Source organism: Perca fluviatilis, chromosome 3 (genome assembly GCF_010015445.1).
Source record: "Perca fluviatilis chromosome 3, GENO_Pfluv_1.0, whole genome shotgun sequence".
NCBI lineage: Eukaryota > Metazoa > Chordata > Actinopteri > Perciformes > Percidae > Perca > Perca fluviatilis.
The window spans coordinates 31,229,711-31,250,963 of NC_053114.1; the positions used below are offsets into that span (position 1 = coordinate 31,229,711).

A 21,253-nucleotide genomic window follows, 5' to 3' on the forward strand; every position below is an offset into this window, starting at 1 on the left:
AATTCAATGTACTGTCTTGAAGTGCTTGTTAGGTTTGGTGGGTGGGTGGAGGGAGTGACTGGGCCACAAAGCCTTTTCCTTTCTGTCTGAGGTGTGCAGTGAACCGCTGAAAGGAGCTACACGCGTCTAATCGTCCCTCACAATGGCTGAGACCGTATGCTGCTGGTTCCTCAGATAATATCAGATGTCCAACGAACTTTATCCGTCTTTTACATGTCAGGTTATGGTTAATATCAGAAATGTAGCTATTAGGGTGACGTTTAATGTCAGAGAGTCACTGAATTGTTGATGTAAATGTAGCTGTAAACGTGAGTCTGTGCCCTGTATGAATTTGAATCCCTGAGCTCTGTCTCCTATATAATTTATAGTGGCAGAGGTGGAAGTGAAACCGGCCTCATTTCCACGGCTCCAGTTCACTAACACAACACCAGGGTGGGGAATAATAATAATAATAATATAGCAAAATAAAAGCACAATTGCATGCTGATGATCGTTATTTCTTATAAAATAAAATCACTTGTTTTGCTGCTAGTTATTGTCATCCTGTAGCAGTGTCTACTACACATTGTATGTTAAGTTTAGTTTAGACTAAAGTGTTTATGGTCTCCCCTACTCCACCTTTCAGCAAGTAAACAATGTTTTTTTTTTTCCATCAAGTTTTCAGTAAAACCTCATGAGGCATTTCCTATCTAATATGGACACCACAGTCCCTGTCAAACTGACCTGACTGTGTCCATGTCAACGTGTAACTCGACGCCTTGCCGCTGTGTGAGGGAGCTGATATCACTCCGTGTGCCAGTCTCCGGGGCTGATGCCTGCCTGCTGCGCCATGAGGGCTAAAGCCTCAGACATGCACAGCAAGGACTGTGTCAAGGTGGCTGTCCGAGTCCGACCGTTCAACAAGGTCAGTGTGGAGAGCTGTCATCCATTTCTTATTTTACGCTATTTCTATACACGGAGAAATAGCGTAAATATATGCCTGATGTTTGTGTATGTATATTGCAATGTGCTGTTTTCTTATGGAATTGCATTCACTGACAAATTACTATATCCTGCTATAGTATAGGCTACTACACGTGATGAAAAAGTAAACAATTGCAGAGAATGCCTCGACATGACACAAATTGTAATATTAGTAGCTTGTATTAGTGTTAATAGTAAACTAGAGTAGGCTACATATTTACAAATGTGTGGGCAAACAAACAGGAGGATTTGACTTGCTGTCAATTACCTTTCTACAAAAAAGATCGCAACACTAAAATACCGAGTTTAACGTCGAGGCCTGTCTGAGTGCAAAGCCTGAAAGTCCAACGGGTGAGATGATTGAAGAAGGATGGAGGACGTCGTTTAGCCCAGCGAAGCTCAAGATGGGTCTGGTGACACGGACACAGCAGATATTAGATTTAAAGTAGCCTACTACTTAGTTAGTTATTCGCACACTAAATGACTCTGACATCCTCCCTCAGAACTTGTTCTCTCCTCACCCTCCTTCGTTTCCTCCCTCCGTTCAGAGAGAGAGGGACGCAGGCAGCCGAAGTATTGTCTCCATGGTGTCGAGCTCCATCACCATCCAGGACCCACGGGATCCCCAGAGCCGTCGTTCGTTTTGTTTCGACTACGCCTACTGGTCCCACAGCGGCTTTGCACGAGACCGCGGCGGCCTCTACGTGCCCGAAGAACCCGGGGGAAGATACGCCGACCAGGTCAGCTCCAAGGCATCCTGGTAGAACAGGCAAATATGTTGGCACGGTGGTGTAGTATAGTGGGTATACTGAACTGTATGCGCACACGCACACACACACACACACACACACACACACACACACACACACACACACACACACACACACACACACACACACACACACACACACACATTGTGTTTAGGGGGCATATCATCAGTCAAAGACTTAATTTCCTGCATTTGGATACATTTTTATGCACCAAGTTACAGTGGAAATACCTTTATTTAGCCTATGTGAAGAAAAAAACAAACAGTTGACAATTCAAACTATATCAGAATTATAATGGAAAGTATGTTGTTGCGTGTCATTGCGCGTTTTTAAGAGGGTATATGGAAATCCTGGATCTTTCTTAATGGGTATACTGCGTATACCTGTGTGACTTTGAGCAAGACAATACTGATAAGCTCACAAAATACCATCTATACGCAGGACAGTGTGTTCCAGGACCTGGGAGAGGGAATACTGGAGAATGCACTGCAGGTAACAATCACCATATATTAAGTCTCAGAGCTCTGTGTTTTTTGCACCCAAGCTCATTTTTGTTCCGTGCTACTTGCCTAAAACCATTTTAGGGTTCTACTTTCTGTCCAATTTAGATCTGTTCTAATAGTAAAAGTCCTGAAACGATGTCTGCAGGGTTACAATGCCACACTGTTGGCCTATGGGCAGACCGGCTCAGGGAAGAGTTACTCGATGGTGGGCTACGGGCCTAACAAAGGCCTGGTTCCTAAACTCTGTGACCGACTGTTTCAGGCCATTAGAGAGAACCAGGATACCAGACAGTGTCAGGTAAAGAGTGTGTGTGGCTGTTTACCAGCACACAGTGCCATGTATGGGTGTGTGGTGTTTGTAAATATTCTGAATGTCTTTGTTCTTGACGTCTACACAGGTCTTTTTCAGCATGTTGGAAATCTATAATGAGCAGGTAAAACAGCTGGGAAAGCATTGTTGCCTTTCCTTTTTCTGATTTGTTTTGTTTTTGTCTTCTTTCTCAGGATATTACATTCATTAACCCTCTTGTTGTCCTCGGGTCAAATTTGATCCATTTTCAAAAAAGTTTCTCTATCAGAAATTTGGGTTTTCCTTCAAACAAATTGTCAAAGAAAAAATAACGTGGATGGTTCCCTACAACGCTCTTCACAAGTAAAATAAATGATAAGTTCACTACTTTCAATGAATTTGGGTGTTTTATTCAATTTAATAGCATTTAAAGAAAAATAATTCATTTAATAACATTGAAAAGAGCTTCAAAAACATCAAAGGGACAAAAACATCTGGAAAATCTTCAAAAATGTTGGGTATGTTGATAAAAGTGTCGAAAAGATGACCAAAACCCAGAAAAACTAAAAACTGCACAGTCGACGGGAAGACAACACAAGGGTTAAGAAGTCTCTGTCTTGGTAGATGGCCAGCGTTTTCTCCTTCCTTAATCTCTGCGTCTTTTTATTTTTATTTTTATTTAAATTTTTTTGTCTCTCTCCGCTCTGCCCAGGTGGTTGACCTTCTGTCTCGGGGGTCTCGTAATCCAGGGGGGCTCAGAGTCCGAGAGGAGCAGCAAAGAGGGTTCTATGTCGAAGGTCTCCGAACAGTCCCGTGTGACAGCGCACCACAGGTAGAGGGATGATGGAGAGTATGTACAGTGTGTATATCTAGAGAGAGAGAAACACCTCAACATACGGTGACAAACTGTGAGACAATGAAGGGAAGCTGGATAGACGTTTTACATTCAACTCTATGACTCCTGAGTGTCCTGCAATTTTTGTAATCCTAGAATTATGATATAAGAACCGTTAGAAAAAAAGAGCTACGAGGAATGTTTCGGGATATTTCCGGTATCCTTCTGTGTGCTTTTAGTGTTAGTGTTTTGTATTTGGAATCATGTTGAAATGTAGGTGGAGCAGTTAATGGAACAGGGGACCAGGACCCGAACCACCGCTGCCACTCACATGAATGCCAATAGCAGTCGCTCGCACATGCTCATTATCCTCCAGCTCAAACAGGTAAGTGGCTCCACTGTAAGCTGTACTCCATTACATTCCCCACGATTTTCATACTATTTTCTCATGCTTGAGTTATGTCATTTACCTAGACGTGTGCGGGTGTCTCCGTATCGTTACATGTGTCAGAATGCTATCTTCAGATTTCTTCAAGATTTTGTTATTGACGTCACTGTGACCTCCTGTCAGATCTTTTCAAAAGAGAGCATCACAAAGCAGTCCAACATCAACTTGGTGGACTTGGCAGGCAGTGAGCGTCAGCGGTCGTCAGGGTCGGAGGCTGACAGACTCAAAGAGGGCACAGCCATCAACCTGAGCCTCACCACCCTGGGCAATGTTATCAGGTTGGCCTGGTGTTAAGTTTAATTTTAGTTGGGCGCCCGCATAGCTCAGTTGGAAGAGCGGGCGCCCATATGTAGAGGTTTACTCCTCGACATTGTCCTGTCAATAAAGGCCTAAAAATGCCTGTCAATACAATGTCCTGTCAATAAAGGCCTAAAAATGCCCAGAAAAAAAAAGTTTTATTTTAATTTCCATTCAGTTTGGTTTATCAGTATCTTTCAACTCCTCTTCTCTCCTCCAGCTCCCTCGCTGATGTGGCCGTGGGGAAGAAAGTCGTTCACATACCGTACAGAGACTCAGTTCTCACCAAGCTGCTGCAGTCCGCCCTTGGAGGCAACAGTCGCACTGTTATGGTAACAGACACTTTATAAGAAATAGTGCTAACACACGCTGATGTTGCATTATGTTAATGCAGTTATTTCTAAATGTGGACATCAATCAATTTTCAAGATTGCCACTCTGAGCCCTGCTGATATCTGCTATGAGGAGTCTCTCTCAACCCTGCGCTATGCTGAGAGGTACAACAAACCATGTGTGCAGTGTAACCCATTGTGAATTCAGCAGGTTGCCACTATAATAAAACGCATGCTTAAACCTATATGCCAATTGCTCATTGTCATGTCTGTCTACCTCTTCCTTCTTCCCCTATCTTTTCTCTCACTCATTTCCTCTGTTCCACCTGAACCCCATCCACATCCCTCCCTCGTTGTGTCCCCACCTGCCTCACCTCTTTAGGGCAAAGCGTATCCAGAACCGAGCGGTGGTGAACGAGAGCCCCACTGAACGTCTGGTTAAGGAGCTAAAGGCCGAGAACGCCAGACTGCTGCAACGACTGAGCCGGCTGGGCCAGGAGGGACGCAGAGCTAACGACGAGACCAGTAAGACGCACTTTTAGAATAGAAGAATAGAATTTAGCAGGCGAGGGTCAACACTTAAGTGTGTGTGTGTGTGTGTGTGTGTGTGTGTGTGTGTGTGTGTGTGTGTGTGTGTGTGTGTGTGTGTGTGTGTGTGTGTGTGTGTGTGTGTGTGTGTGTCGTTATTTGTCACTTAAATATTAAAAATTATGGTGGGTAAAAAACACAAAAACAACACACACACAAAAAACAAGGGGGGAAAAAAAAAAAAAGAGAAAAAAGGGGGAAGAGGAAAGAGAGAGAAGAGAGAGAGAGAGAAGATATGAGCAGCAGCACAACATAGTATAGTAACACAAGACAAAAGCCAACAACACACACAAACAGAACAACAGGCATGACGGGAGCACACCACACAACACACACACACACACACACACACACACACAACACACACCAGAAAAAAACACACACAAGGACGGAGGAACACAGAGGAGGGATGAGAAAAAAGCAACACAAACAGAAGGAATACAGTGGAAAGAATTAGACCACAACACACCAAAAAGTAGACTAATAGAAAAAATAAACGGAGATATAGTAAAAAATAACAACGAAAGGAATGTGGAAATAAGATTAGAAGTGGAGAAGAGGAAAAGAGACATAGAAGGAACACACATGTGTGGTGACACACACACAGACAACACACACACACACGTGTAAAAAAAGAATGGAAATGGTAAAACTTGAAAACAGCATGGTACAGGAACAATAGTTAATTGAACAAATAATATGTATATAACTGATATGACACAGTACAAACATATACACACATACATACACACATACACACATACACATTATCATACATACACATACACATACACACACACATACACAATAGACCTTTTCCCCTGACCCGCTCTATTTTGCCTAACTCACCCCTATTTCATTCCACCAAGGGAGACGGAGGCTACACCACGTACCATTAGTGAAATGAATGCGCCAGGGGGGACACTGTAAGATTAGAAGTAACGGTATCGGGTAAAACCGGGTATGATGTACTAGATTTGTAGGGGAGAGGGTGGCTAACAGCCACTTGCGTACCGGCAGTACTGAACGGATTGATTAAGGTAGGGAGGTTGGTGGCAAAGGAAATTATTCAACTGGACTAGTGGACTAAGGGAATGAAGGAGATAACAGCGTGACCTAGTAACGGGAAATAGCTTCCTTGCAACCCTCAATGACGAATACCTGCGCTGCGCTTTGCTCACTGCGCTTTGCTCACTGCGCTTTGCTCTGCACCTAGCCGTGCGCAGAGAGCAAATCACTTATGATGTGTAGGCGGCTTAAAGGAGATTTATTTTTGGAGGGAAACTTGTTAGATATTATTTATGTGTCTGTGTTTAGGTGAGTCGAGTGCTGGGTCCAGTCAGACAGATCCCAGTCTGCTGGCCGTCTTCTACGACTACATCAAATTGATGCCCATGGTGGCCGAGGCCAACCAGATGAGCCAGGAATTGAACAAGGTAACACACAGACAAATGCAGCACATGTTTTTTTAAGGGACTGAGTATCTTTCTGGTTAATATGTTCTTACTGGAGGGTGTTTGTAAATCACATAACACAGATATATTATGTGTCTCATGTGGTCATGGTTATGTATTAACAATGAATAAGCGGCTGCAATTTATCGCTATGTTTGTAGGGGGTGGAGTTTAAGTTGGAGATCAAGAATCTGGCACTGTCAGATTCAAAAGGACATGATCTGGAGAAGGAGATTGCTGTCAGAGTCACCTGTATGGGAAGAAAACAGGTTGGTATATCGCTCTTTCTTTCTGTCTGTCACATACGATTACTTTTTTTTAATAATTTCAATGTGGGTTTGAGGGGTCTTAACATTTTGTTTCTTTGTCTAAACTACTGTCATACTCCCTCCCCAGGTATGGATGTGGTCCAAGGCCAAGTTTGTGAACCGCAAATTCCTGATGGAAGAAGCCTACCAGCAGCATCAGGCTGAGAAGAACGGAGACAATGTAAATCAAGGGAGAGAACGTTTCTCATGTTTTTTTAAGTGTAGTAAGAGACTTTACATATTGGCAGAAATGCATAATTTGTGTTTCTGTTTTTGCTGTCCCTTCTTTGAATTTCTGACAGTTGGCAAGCATAAACATTTTGTCCTGTTTTTGGTTGTTGTTGTCAGAAAGTAGAGGGGCTGTCTACAGCTGCGTTACCCAGAGATAAAGACCCGTTCTGGGATCCTGTGGAGCCTCTGCTTCTGGGCACTGCTCACCTCTGGCTTCAGTCTCTGGCCTTCCGCATCCCTTTGGAAGAGCAACTTGAGGTACACACACAGATACACTGCATACATACATGCACAAACACACACACACACACACACACACACACACACACACACGTGGGAACACAGAGTGATACCTGGTTGGTAATCTCTGTCGGCAGGTGCTGGGGTCAGAGGGCACAGAAGAGGCCATTCTACAAGCACAGCTGGTCCCCTGCACCTTCACGGGACTGTATGACACACACACACACACACACACACACACACACACACACACACACACACACACACACACACACACACACACACACAATTGCGACTAATCCTAATAAATCTAATAAAACATATAAAGATGTATAGTAAATGATCTTCCTACCTTCCAGCCCTCTGGGTGAGGATGACATTCTGATCGACCCGTCCGAGTTACTGGGTCGACGACTGGACTTCCAGCTGGTCCTGGAACAGTGTTGTGGCCTCCGCTGGATCAGAGAGGCCCGCAACAGAGGGGTCCAAATTGGGTAAGGCATTCATGTCGAGGCATGGAAGGCACTGAAAAGAGTTTGAAGTACAGAGAGCATACAGAGAATTTGTGTATGGCGCAGGAATATCCAGTACCTTAGGTTGGACGTGTGCTGTTTTCAGTGATTGAAAGTGAAGTGTCATGATAGAAACAGGGAATATAACTGTCCTCTGGATTCATACAGCCAGAAGTGAGATACTGTTCTTTGTTCTTTCCCCACTCTGCTCAGTTTCAGGTTATTTGACAGCAGCCAGCCTCTGTACTCTCCGGCTGTGTGGCACAACGTCAATCCACTGCTGGATCACAGAGTTCACTTTGCCTCCCTCCACACCTCCCAACGCCTGTTAGACTACCTGCAGAGCAGCGCTGTAGTGCTGGAGCTCTGGGGCCTTCAAGGTGAGGATGAACAGATATGGAATGGATGATTGGCCAAGACTTGCTATGTTTTTTTACAGTATTATTTGCTGAGAGCAGGAGACAAAGTTGGAGGCCTTCAGCTCATAAATTACACAAAATATTTACTACAAACGGTGCATGTAAAACAGTAGTAGTATATAGTACATAGTTATGAATGCTCTATGTCACACTGCTGTATTATCTCATTTCACAGCAGCAGCCCAAAATGAAAGTAATCACACATTATCCTGCCCTAGTGCTTCCCTCAGGATCGCAGAGATTAGTTGGAGTGGGGTGAATGTGAATTGTAATTGTTGTAATTCTCGCCCTAGTTGGAAAACATTTTAACGTTGTTGCAACGTTTTACTATAAATGCACGAAAGACAAAACAAACAGTCAGAGGTATCCTTGAAGCTGCTGTGATAGGTGTTGGTTTTCGGTTTCAGAGGGTTGTACTGACCTCATATCATCTCTGGAGGGAGTGAGGATGACTACAGAGGGCATCTTTATCATCGAGGAGGCAGGCCCAACACACACTGCAGTGAGTTTGGTGTTAAGTCTGTATTCCTGCGTCAGGAATAGTCTTACACTCTGACAGAGATACAAAACTATGGTAGAGATACATGTGCAACCTAATACATTATGCATTACCTAACTGTACGATATGGTGTAAGACGGTAGAATTGTAAATCATAGAGCATAGGATATGACTTAATGAGAAATTCCAAAGAACTTCAGTGCACAGGCGTGGTGTCATTTTGTATTCAAAGAAAAATTCATAAGGCGAACATTTCTGTGTGTGTGTGTGTGTGTGTGTGTGTGTGTGTGTGTGTGTGTGTGTGTGTGTGTGTGTGTGTGTGTGTGTGTGTGTGTGTGTGTGTGTGTGTGTGTGTGTGTGTGTGTGTGTGTGTGTGTGTGTGTGTGTGTGTGTGTGTGTTGCAGCCTGTAGACTCTGCAGAGCCCAGCTGCTCAGTGAGAGTTCTTCAACAGGACTTGGAGGAACTGAAGAGTGTTAATACTTCACTGAGAAAGGAAAATCATAGTTTGAGAGAACAACTCAACGCAGCCAGGAATGGTAACTGAAACATACGTGACACACACCAAGGTTGGGGTTAATGTGCTGTTAATTAAATGAATTGAAAACACAAATTAAAACTACAGTTTATATCATGTCTATACCCTACTAACTTTTCAGAGTAATTGGACATCATTTAAAAGTTGTTATGTGGCAAAATATTCCCATTCTTTCCTGACACCGTTCTTCCTCTGTGTGTTAGGTGGGGATAGTGTGCGTGGTCGGTCGGTGCGTCCCAGCTGTGATGCCGAGTTTGCTCGCGCTCTCAAGGTTTTCTACCACAGCATGACCTCAGTCAGGGCTCAGCTGCAGCGCCTGCGCAGACACAGGCCCAGCGTATGTATCACTGTCTGTCTGCAGCTTTAGTAGATGTGAGCGTTACTACAATAAGGCCTTGTTTAAACATTTGATATAGAGAACAATACACAATCAGGCACACCAATTAACTGGCAGAAGAAAAGTTTTAGTAAGATTACAGTGAGCTCACCATAGTAACTGGTGAGGATTTGAAAAATGTTCCTTCTTAAGTTTCTCAAATTAAAGATTTTTCTTTAAGCTTGGTATGTTTGGAATGTGACAAAACCGTCAGGAATTTCATTACAGTTTTTTTTCGATTGCTAAACGACCGTGGGCACAGCTGAAGCAACATGTGCAAAACTCTAACTACAGTCTGCACAGCAGCAGTTCATGTGGACCAAACTCTAGTTGGTTTTTCATTGCTTGAACACAGTTTTCAAACTCGGCAAACTCTCTCTACACACTTATCCCATCACTTTAACCACAACGTGCACAACACTGTAGATTTACAGCACTTTGTTCAAATGCTAACACCCTGCTGTCTAAACTGTTAACCACACATTCTAAACAGAATAGATTTCAGTCTGGTGCCTATCAAACACTGCTGATTGCAATTTTAGCTGAAAGCCTAAGCAGGTGTCTTGTTTTAGACTAGTTAGTGAACATATATGGTATTAATACAGAGAAAGCTCAGAAAGCCTTTTTTGTATAAAAACACCAAATAAGAATAAAACAATTATACACCTTTTGAGAGATACAGGTAAAAGAGCAAAGATACCAATATGTCCAGGTAAGATATCTGAGGTTATAAACACAGCTGTAAAAAAAAAGTGAAAAACACTATATCTTTACTATAGTAAAACTGCATTCTTACTGTTTTTCAGAAAGTAATGGAGGTGAAAGCAATGGAAACACCACATTCATTTGTATTTAGAGATGATGCAGACATCTAATGTGATGAAGAAAACTTGCCACATGATGCTGGAGAGAGGCAGGATTAGTCACACTATTCTTTGTTACTGTTATGTACCTTTTTTTTATTTATTTTTTTCCAGTAATTCCATAAATTACCGGAGACAAAATACTATATTGAAGCAAACTGCTGATTTTCATTCCTTCTTGTTTACCTTACGTAAAAATTGGTATATTAAATAAAATCTATATCTTTTCTTTAAATAAACTATTGAGTAGTGTGAAGTCACTTCAATAGTTCAAACTGTAAAGATGAGAAAGTTTGTAATTTGTGTATTGGTGTTTGATGCTAGTGTTTTTACCCTCAGTGTGTTCTGAGTGACTGTGTGTGTGTGTGTGTGTGTGTGTGTGTGTGTGTGTCTGTGTGTGTGTGTTATCTCAGTGAGGCTTGTGCATAGTGTTTGGCTGCACTGAGCCTGTTCTGAGACGTGTGTGAGGAGTTGTGTTGCTGTGAATGAGTTTTGCAGGAGATGTGAACGGTTTAGTTCAGGTGACTGTTAGTAGTGCAGACTGTGGTTTGAGTTTTGCACACGTGGCTTAAGTTGTGCCCAGAGTTGTTTAGCAATCGAAAAAAAAAACTGGTAAATCTTTGCATCAAAAGTTATTTTTTAGAAAACCTGGCAGGAGATTATTATTTTTTTTAAAGTCATGGAATTTACAATCAGGTCTGCAGTGAGTTGCTTTTATAATGATGAATGTATTTTGGTTCTCTATTTGGAAAAGTACAAAGTAGAATCAAGAGTGAGTTGCTAATATTAAGCCCTAGAGTATAAAGTACATGATGTGTATGGATACCTGTTGATGCTAGTTTTGAGGCTACGTGTTCCTGTTGTTTCCAGGAGGAGTCCGACCTGCTGGGGCTCAGACTGTTCGTGGACGAGCAGAGTCGTCTGCTGAGGGACTTCTCCGAGCAGCTGGAACAGAGCGTCTCCACACTCAAACAAGATGTAGCAGCCATCGTCCGCCGCAAACGAGAACGATCCGGAATCTGGTCTTGACTGAGTAACATTTTAGAGATTTTCACAAAAAGTAATAAGAAGGTGACGGTCTCTGGTCATTCTTTTACAACACTGCAGATATTTCCTGGGTGTAAGGGTGTGTTCACACAAAGCAACATTTAACATCTAATTTGAGCCTCTCAATTTGAGCGCTGCCTGCTAGGCTATGTCAACAGACCACAAGAGACACACACACACACGGCAGGAGCTCAAACCTTGGCAAGCAATTGAGGTGGGGGGGGCGGGGGGTAGCTGTTACTAAGAGCTTTATTGTGTTGATTCTAAAACCACATTATGGCATTGGTAAAAAAAATCTGCTTAAAGGGGAACACCACCAACTGTATATTAACGATTTGAATGTTATTTGTATTATGTATTTATAACTTGTCCGGAAGAATAAATGCACGTTTAGTATGAACAGAATAACAAAGGCACTGAAGTCTATAAAAAGTTTATTAGACTGCATGTAAAAGAAGTCATTACAGTCCCAAACTGCAAATAAATTAAAAGGCAAATACAACTCAAGTTTCACATTATATTTTTTGTAACCATCATTGATACAGGTCATATTCTCCAGCGACTGCAGCTCACGGAGGCTGTATCACAGCATGACATCAGAAATCACGGAGCAAGGAAAGCTCCTCTTTGTCATGTCTCATTGTGGGGGACTAATATTACTGATCACAGACTTAGGTGAACTTACAAGAATAAGATATTTATAGCTGAAAAGGGGAGATGTCATCTTGAGTTCAATGACCGTGTTTAACACAGCATCTTTCGCTTTAATGTCCACTTCAGAGGTAAAAGCACAACGGTTAATGTTTGTAACAACTTTGAAGAGTACAGACAGTTGCTGTAGGTCCAAAATAGATTAGCGTGGGCACATTTACAGGAGGAGAGGCAGAAGGCAGATGTGAGGCAGATTAGTCATCAGATAGGATGGAGAATATCTGCACAACAGATACTGTATGCAGGCAGGTAAGTTGACAGTACAGGGGTTGGTCATGAGAAACTTAAAACTGGAGCAGGTGTGTGTGTGTGTGTGTGTGTGTGTGTGTGTGTGTGTGTGTGTGTGTGCAGAGAAGGCTGAGGGTACAGGTGAGGTAGGTTAATATGGTATTTAGGGATTGGGAACAAAACACAAAGTATTTTTTTTTTTTTTTTTACAATATACACTTCCTGTAACATTTACTTAAACGTAAAATGATGTCAGAAAAAATGTTGCAATTAGCAAACATTTCCTTTTCTACAGTTTTACTGCCAATTGTCTGCACCTCTTTGGGTAAGTTTGAGTTCGATTTCTGAACAACACAAACAAACGCGAGCGAAGAGCATGTACAGTAGCAGTTTAGGTACATATCAAGTACAGTTGGGAAAAGTACATTAGAAAAAAAGCACTTGCTCTCAAAAAACAACCTTTCAGCCTTGTGTGTGTGACAGATTGCAGGATAAAGCACTGTTATCAGTTTTCATTTTAAAATTAAACTCCAGTCTATACAGCCATTAATCTTGAATGGAAATATAAATGTGTACCTGAATTTATCAGCCAACTCTTATAACCTTTTGGATTCTTCTTTTTTTTTCCTAAACTATCTTTTCTGTCTGTCAGGCTAATGCGTCTATTCAGAAAAGTCTGTGGTTAAATGTTTTTTGGAGGCCAATGTGAGTGTGTGTCTACACATTATTCCAGCTCATTTCACCCGACCATGCCCGCATTATATCACCATCTTTCTGACTGTGAAACAACCCTTTTACATTCTGGGTTGCTTAAATCTTTCAGCTCCCTCCATTCATCTTTCTCTGTTCACCACTGGAGTTAAACATACATGACCACTTGTATCTCCATTTCTCACTCAGTCTCACACACACTCACTAAAGCTTTCAGCAGCGGACGGACAATTTTCACAGTATAAAAATATTCACTAAACCACACAGAGGTCCACGATTTCACATTAAGCCCATATTTATCGGTCTCTGAAGCCACACAAAGATAAACATCTTTCATTAAGAGCTGCAGTCCAGAGCAAACAAAGAATGAGAATAAAGTCTCAGTCAAGACTGAGACTCAAATAAGTCAACTTTTATGTGAGACATTACCAAGACAGTGGGCAAACCAGTTAAGATAGTTACAAAATCAATACTTCACATATTAAAAAATATTCAGGTAGGTCCTGCAAGATGGTGATCCATCCCACTTTTTCAGTTTTTCCTATCCAGTGCTAGCTCTGGTTTACCTGGGCTCAACCAAAATGATCCCTGAATAAAGTCAGCATCACTAATGTCATCAAGCGTCCGAAGAGATGGATTTGTTCTTGTTGCCTGTTTTAGTCAAGCCTTCGGTAGTCATCTGCCATGTAACTTCAAAACATTACGTAAACAAACTTCAGCTTTACAGTGAAACTAAACAGAATCTATGAGAGATCAGTCAAGTTCACTGGCTAAACTTTTAGCCACACTGCTAACAAAGCAAGGAACTTAAGCCAAAAATCCCCACCACAGCCCTCACTGGTACATTCTCCACCTTAACAGAGGAAAACACTTACACACAGATGGGTGTGTATCAGCAGAGGGCAAATCTTCCTTTGAAAGGCATCGAAAGCATCCTTCCAATAATCTTCTCTTCTCAGGCACTGGTGCCGTCATTCTCAGCAGCTTGGCTGTCACTTCCCGTTGTTCCGTGGGTGATGAGGGTTGATGGGGCCTCAGATACGTCTCGCTGGCTGCCGTGCCTTGAGTGGCCGTCTATCTGATGGAGACTGCTGTGAGCGGAGAGCGGGTGGTCCAGACGTGGCATGCTGCCATGGAAACTGCGCTCCTCTGTACCTCGGCAAACCATAGTATCACTCCTGGGAAAGGAGAGGCCAGGGGAGAAAGACTTAGTTTCATCATATTCACAACTGTTGACAGACAAACAGGAAGTCACGGATTTCCTCCTCTACCTGTCGTCACGAATGCGGCGCAGGCTGCCATGGTAGCTGGCCTTGCTGTGGACACTGCTGGCCTTACTCCTGGTGGAGGTGGGGGGGCCGTGGTGACTTCTGACTGGTTCATCAAGGTCGTCTAGGGCAGCCAAATGGGTGGAAGAGGCATGGGTTGAAGTGCCCTAAAGGAGTAATGTATTTAATCAAAAAAAGGTTACATACTGTATCTGCTCATTCCATCACTTCAATCAATCTAGTGATATACTGTAGTACACAGTAAGTCTGCTTAAACCACAATTTAAAGTTATATTCAATAATCAAGGGTGAACCAAAATGCTTCAGGGTACAGTATATGAATCAGAACTTTGAGAACACAGAATAGTATGCAATAGAAAATGTAAAAAAAAGAGTCATAGTATAGTATGTCATAACAATGTTTAAAACGTCATAGTATAGTATGTCATAAAAATGTTACAAATGTCATAGTACAACAGAATCTGTAGAAATATTATAACTATGTCACGCACTGTGAGGGTGCGCCTCATTCTGTTCAAGAATATGCATCGCTATTATTGGACTCCCTCCAGATTGTTTAGAATTGGTCTGAAAGACACACCACATTGTTGGAAATGCAAGACAGAGGTCGGCAATTACTTCATGTCCTATGGTCCTCTGATAAGGTCCAGGAATTTTGGACGGGAATGCATGATAACCTATGTTGGACTGCAGGGACCCAGGCTCCATTCAGCCCAGGATTATTTGTTCTGGGAGATGGGTCAATCCTAAGCGGGATGGGATATGTTCATGTTGCGAATTGTATTTTATTGTTTTATGTTGTTTAAAAAATTGTTAATCACAAAAAAATGTCATAGTATGGTGTGTTTTAAAAATTAAAAAACAAGTAATTGAATAGTATGTTGTAACAATGTGTAAAAAAGTAATAGTATTGTATCAGTGTAAACCACTGAGCTAACATGCCTCCAAATAAAGTAGGTAGAAAACAGTATAGTATTTAGAAAAAAAGTCAGTATAGTATGTCGAAAAAAAGTCATAAAAAAGTCATAGTATAGTGTGTAGAAAAATGTATTTAAAAAAAGTCATAGTATAGTATGTCAAAAAATAGATTAAAAAAGTCATAGTATAGTATGTTGAAAAAAGTCATAAAAAAGTCATAGTATAGTATGTCGAAAAATTAAAAAAAGTCATAGTATAGTATGTCAAAAAAAGTCATAAAAAGTCATAGTATAGTATGTCGAAAAATAGATAAAAGTCATAGTATAGTATGCCAGACAAAGAACCATAAAAAAGTCATAGTATAGTATGTCGAAAAATTATAAAAAAAGTCATAGTATATTATGTCGAAAAAAGTCATAAAAAGTCATAGTATAGTATGTCGAAACATTATAAAAAAAAAGTCATAGTATAGTATGTCAAGAAATAGATAAAAAAGTCATAGTATAGTATGTCAAAAAATAGATAAAAAAGTCATAGTATAGTACGTCAAAAAATAGATAAAAAAAAGTCATAGTATAGTATGTCGAAAAAAGTCATAAAAAAGTCATAGTATAGTATGTCGAAAAATTTATAAAAAAAGGTCATAGTATAGTATGTCGAAAGATTATAAAAAAAGTCATAGTATAGTATGTAAAAAAATAGATAAAAAAAGTCATAGTATAGTATGTCGAAAAAAGTCATAAAAAAGTCATAGTATAGTATGTTGAAAAAAGTCATAAAAAAGTCATAGTATAGTATGTCGAAAAATTTATATAAAAAGGTCATAGTATAGTATGTCGAAAGATTATAAAAAAAGTCATAGTATAGTATGTCAAAAAATAGATAAAAAAAGTCATAGTATACTATGTCGAAAAAAGTCATAAAAAAGTCATAGTATAGTATGTCGAAAAATAGATAAAAAGTCATAGTATAGTATGTCGAACAAAAGTCATAAAAAAGTCATAGTATAGTATGTCGAAAAATTATAAAAAAAAGTCATAGTATAGTATGTCAAGAAATAGATAAAAAAAGTCATAGTATAGTATGTCAAAAAATAGATAAAAAAGTCATAGTATAGTATGTCAAAAAATAGATAAAAAAAGTCATAGTATAGTATGTTGAAAAATTTATAAAAAAAGGTCATAGTATAGTATGTCAAAAAATAGATAAAAAAAGTCATAGTATAGTATGTCGAAAAAAGTCATAAAAAAGTCATAGTATAGTATGTCAAAAAATTATAAAAAAAGTCATAGTATAGTATGTCAAAAAATAGAAAAAAAAAGTCATAGTATAGTATGTCAAAAAAAGTCATAAAAAAGTCATAGTATAGTATGTCGAAAGATTATAAAAAAAAGTCATAGTATAGTATGTCAAAAAATAGATAAAAAAAGTCATAGTATAGTATGTCAAAAAAAGTCATAAAAAAGTCATAGTATAGTATGTCGAAAGATTATAAAAAAAATTCATAGTATAGTATGTCAAAAAATAGATAAAAAAAGTCATAGTATAGTATGTCGAAAAAAGTCATAAAAAAGTCATAGTATAGTATGTCAAAAAATAGATAAAAAGTCATAGTATAGTATGTCGAACAAAAGTCATAAAAAAGTCATAGTATAGTATGTCGAAAAATTATAAAAAGTCATAGTATAGTATGTCGAAAAAAAAGTCATAAAAAGTCTCAGTATAGTATGTCAAAAAATAGATAAAAAAAGTCATAGTATAGTATGTCGAAAAAAGTCATAAGTATAGTATGTCAGAAAATTTATAAAGAAAAGGTCATAGTATAGTATGTCGAAAGATTCTAAAAAAAATGTCATAGTATAATATGTCAAAAAATTGATAAAAAAGTCATAGTATAGTATGTCAAAAAATAGATAAAAAAGTCATAGTATAGTATGTCAAAAAAAGTCATAAAAAGTCATAGTATAGTATGTCGAAAAATTTATAAAAAAAGGTCATAGTATAGTATGTCAAAAAAAGTCATAAAAAGTCATAGTATAGTATGTCGAAAAATAGATAAAAAGTCATAGTATAGTATGTCAAAAAAAGTCATAAAAAAGTCATAGTATAGTATGTCGAAAAATTATAAAAAAAGTCATAGTATATTATGTCGAAAAAAGTCATAAAAAGTCATAGTATAGTATGTCGAAACATTATAAAAAAAAGTCATAGTATAGTATGTCAAGAAATAGATAAAAAAAGTCATAGTATAGTATGTCAAAAAATAGATAAAAAAGTCATAGTATAGTACGTCAAAAAATAGATAAAAAAAAGTCATAGTATAGTATGTCGAAAAAAGTCATAAAAAAGTCATAGTATAGTATGTCGAAAGATTATAAAAAAGTCATAGTATAGTATGTAAAAAAATAGATAAAAAAAGTCATAGTATAGTATGTCGAAAAAAGTCATAAAAAAGTCATAGTATAGTATGTTGAAAAAAGTCATAAAAAAGTCATAGTATAGTATGTCGAAAAATTTATATAAAAAGGTCATAGTATAGTATGTCGAAAGATTATAAAAAAAGTCATAGTATAGTATGTCAAAAAATAGATAAAAAAAGTCATAGTATACTATGTCGAAAAAAGTCATAAAAAAGTCATAGTATAGTATGTCGAAAAATAGATAAAAAGTCATAGTATAGTATGTCGAACAAAAGTCATAAAAAAGTCATAGTATAGTATGTCGAAAAATTATAAAAAAAAGTCATAGTATAGTATGTCAAAAAATAGATAAAAAAAGTCATAGTATAGTATGTCAAAAAAAGTCATAAAAAAGTCATAGTATAGTATGTCAAAAAATAGATAAAAAGTCATAGTATAGTATGTCGAACAAAAGTCATAAAAAAGTCATAGTATAGTATGTCGAAAAATTATAAAAAAGTCATAGTATAGTATGTCGAAAAAAGTCATAAAAAGTCTCAGTATAGTATGTCAAAAAATAGATAAAAAAAGTCATAGTATAGTATGTCGAAAAAAGTCATAGTATAGTATGTCGAAAAATTTATAAAGAAAAGGTCATAGTATAGTATGTCGAAAGATTCTAAAAAAAATGTCATAGTATAATATGTCAAAAAATTGATAAAAAAGTCATAGTATAGTATGTCAAAAAATAGATAAAAAAGTCATAGTATAGTATGTCAAAAAAAGTCATAAAAAAGTCATAGTATAGTGTGTCGAAAAATTTATAAAAAAAAGGTCATAGTGTAGTATGTCAAAAATAGATTCAATTCAATTCAAAGAACTTTATTTATCCGTTAGGAACTTCATTTGTGTTGTGCATCAGTGCATGTACAGTACCACGAACACAGCATAATCTAACACACACGCACGCACGCACGCACGCACACACACACACACACACACACACACACACACACACACACACACACACACACACACACACACACACACAGTTCCATATAGACAAATTGTAAATAGTTACCAATAAATAGTAACATAAACAGTAACCAAAGCTTGCAAAGTACAGTAGATAAATACATGATAAATAAGCATTAAGCATTAAAAAACAGTTACATAAATTACATTACAAAAAGTTAAAATAGTAAATGTGTCAATCATTCATATTTCTGATAGATGTAGGCACAAAACTTGTCATGGCTCTCTTGGTCCTGAATATAAGTGATCTGTATCTCTGGCCTGAAGGTAAAAGACAATAGTGACTGTGCAGTGTATGAGTAGCGTCTGAGGCTATTTGTGTTCCTTTTGTTTTTGTCCTCCTGTAATAAATACTGATGAGTGGTTCCTGCACCTGTCCAATTATTTTACTACTTATTGTTATAACTTTGTTTAGTGTGTTACGATGAATGTTAGATAGTGATCCAAACCAAGCTGATATGTTGAAAGTTATTACAGACTCAATGAAACATTTGTAAAAGCTATCAACACTGACTGATGAACCTGGAGTTTACGTAGCTTCCTCAAGAAAAGGAGTCGCTGCTGACACTTGGAGAAAATATTCTCACTATTTAGTTGAAATGTAAGTTTATGATCAAGTATTGTCCCAAGGTATCTATATGATTCTACCCTTTCTATTGGCTGATTGTTGACTAACAAAGTGGGGATAATGGAAACATCCTACGGAAGTCAACTACCAGTTCCTTTGTTTTCGAAGCATTAAGGTCAAGACAGTTCTGCTTACACCACACCGCAAAAAATGTCCATCTCAGTCTGCAACTCGTAGTGAATTAGTGGTGTCCATGATCACAGTGTCGTCAGAATATTTAGTATATATTATACCTTGGTTATTGCTCCCACAGTCATTAGTGTATAGTGTGTACAGAACTGGTGAGATTACAGAGCCTTGTGGTGAACCCGGTGGAAACTGTCTTAGACGAGCTGAGGTGACCGTTGACTCGGACCCTCTGATGTCTATTTGTCAGAAATGATAGGATCCATAGAATGAGGTGCGGGTTCACATCCATTTGAAGCAATTTTTTCCCATCAGGTGTGGTTGTACTGTATTAAAAGCACTTCGAGAAATCCACAAAGACCAATCTAATGAAGGATTTGGGCTTTTCGAGATGTGAATAAGTGCCATGTAGCAGCGTAATATAGCATCATCCACACCTCTGTGCCGTTTTGTTTTGCGCAAACTGAAGGGGTCAACGTGCAAGCTGACCTCCTCCTGTAACTGGGAAAGAACAAGCCTTTCAAAACCTTTCATCACCAGAGAAGTTAATGCCACCGCCGATAGTCATTGTTACAGGTGGGATTGCGTCTTTTTAGCTACTGGGCAGATGACTGAGGATTTCCATCGTTGCTGGAATTAAATGTTCTGAGAGAGAGCGGTTGAACAGATGACAGAAAACAGCTGCTAGCTGGCTGCAGCAGGCTTTTAGCAACCGACCACAGATCTGATCAGGTCCTGGTGCCTTGTTGGGTTTCATCCTCTTCAGCATAAGTTCCACTTCCTCCTGCCGCAACTCCAAGTTTGCTTGGACAGATATCATAGGAGTGATCTCAGCTATTAACTCCTTCCTCTCTTGAGAATAGTCAATCTGGTCAAACCTGGAGTAAAATTGGTTAAGGTCCTCTGCCATATTGACAGAGTCCCTTGTCCCAGATAGGGCTGAGTTGTTAATGGGGAGACCAGCCAGTGTTTTAACACCTCGCCAGGCATCCCTAGCTTTGCCTTCCCGAAATAATTTCTCCACTCTCTCCTTATATCCTTTCTTTGCTAATTTTATTTCCTTGTTCAGTCTATTTTGAATGAGTTTAGACTCAATTCTTTTTCCTGAGTTAAATGCTATTTTCTTTTCATTAATAGTGGATTTTAGTGCTTTTGTAATCCAGGGTTTATTGTTGGAGAATACCTTCACAGTTTTTTGCGGGACAATCATATTCTCACAGAAGGTGATATAACTGGTGACCACTTCAGTGGCTTCTTCTAGGCTACTCCCCTCAGTCAACACCTCCCAGTCTGTGCTGTCAAAGCAACCCTTTAGAGACTCAACTGCATTATCGTCCCACCTTTTCACCAGCTTCTTGGTCACGCCCTCTCTCTGTAGTTTCGTACGATAAGCAGGGATCAGATGGACCACATTATGATCTGCAGTGCTAAGAGGTGTTTTTTTGTACGCTTTGTATGCATTCTTTACGTTGCCATAACAGAGATCGATTGTTTTGTCGCCTCTAGTGGCACATGTCACATATTGTTGATAGGTTGGAAGTGACTTATTTAGCCTGCAGCCATTAAAATCCCCTAAAATGAGAACGGGGAATCTGGGGATGTAGATTCAATCTGATGGACACGCACCGCTATGGCCTCTGCCGCGCGTGTTACGTTGCCGGAGGGAGGGATGTAAACAAGCACTACAGCCAGCTGACC

At 39.1% G+C, this 21,253-nt stretch overlaps 2 protein-coding genes across 5 annotated transcripts in view; one reads left to right on the forward strand and one right to left on the reverse strand.

Annotated features, from left to right (window-relative positions):
* The first annotated feature begins 29 nt into the window (after window positions 1-29).
* Window positions 30-11,887, forward strand: kif28 (kinesin family member 28). Its single transcript, XM_039796144.1, has 24 exons — window positions 30-432; window positions 658-904; window positions 1,512-1,703; window positions 2,175-2,225; window positions 2,382-2,534; window positions 2,635-2,670; window positions 3,238-3,357; window positions 3,638-3,745; window positions 3,932-4,086; window positions 4,326-4,437; window positions 4,535-4,602; window positions 4,820-4,969; window positions 5,689-5,692; window positions 6,318-6,461; window positions 6,641-6,748; window positions 6,876-6,968; window positions 7,136-7,276; window positions 7,396-7,466; window positions 7,618-7,752; window positions 7,984-8,150; window positions 8,597-8,691; window positions 9,093-9,225; window positions 9,428-9,561; window positions 11,334-11,887. The coding sequence occupies exons 2-24, from the start codon at window positions 812-814 to the stop codon at window positions 11,490-11,492; spliced, it is 2,622 nt and encodes an 873-aa protein (XP_039652078.1). The 5' UTR covers window positions 30-432; window positions 658-811; the 3' UTR covers window positions 11,493-11,887.
* Window positions 11,888-11,929: 42 nt separating this feature from the next.
* The window catches only part of LOC120555709 (frizzled-3-like), a 75,982-nt gene continuing 66,658 nt past the window's right edge, over window positions 11,930-21,253 (reverse strand). For 3 of the 4 annotated variants that reach the window (XM_039794689.1, XM_039794691.1, XM_039794690.1), the window contains exons 10-11: window positions 14,432-14,595; window positions 14,116-14,338 (exon numbers count right to left, since the gene is read on the reverse strand). In XM_039794689.1, coding sequence (XP_039650623.1) covers window positions 14,116-14,338; window positions 14,432-14,595 — 387 coding nt within the window. Of the gene's footprint in view, window positions 14,339-14,431; window positions 14,596-21,253 lie in introns of all 4 variants that reach the window. The other variant, XM_039794692.1, reaches the window with a different exon arrangement.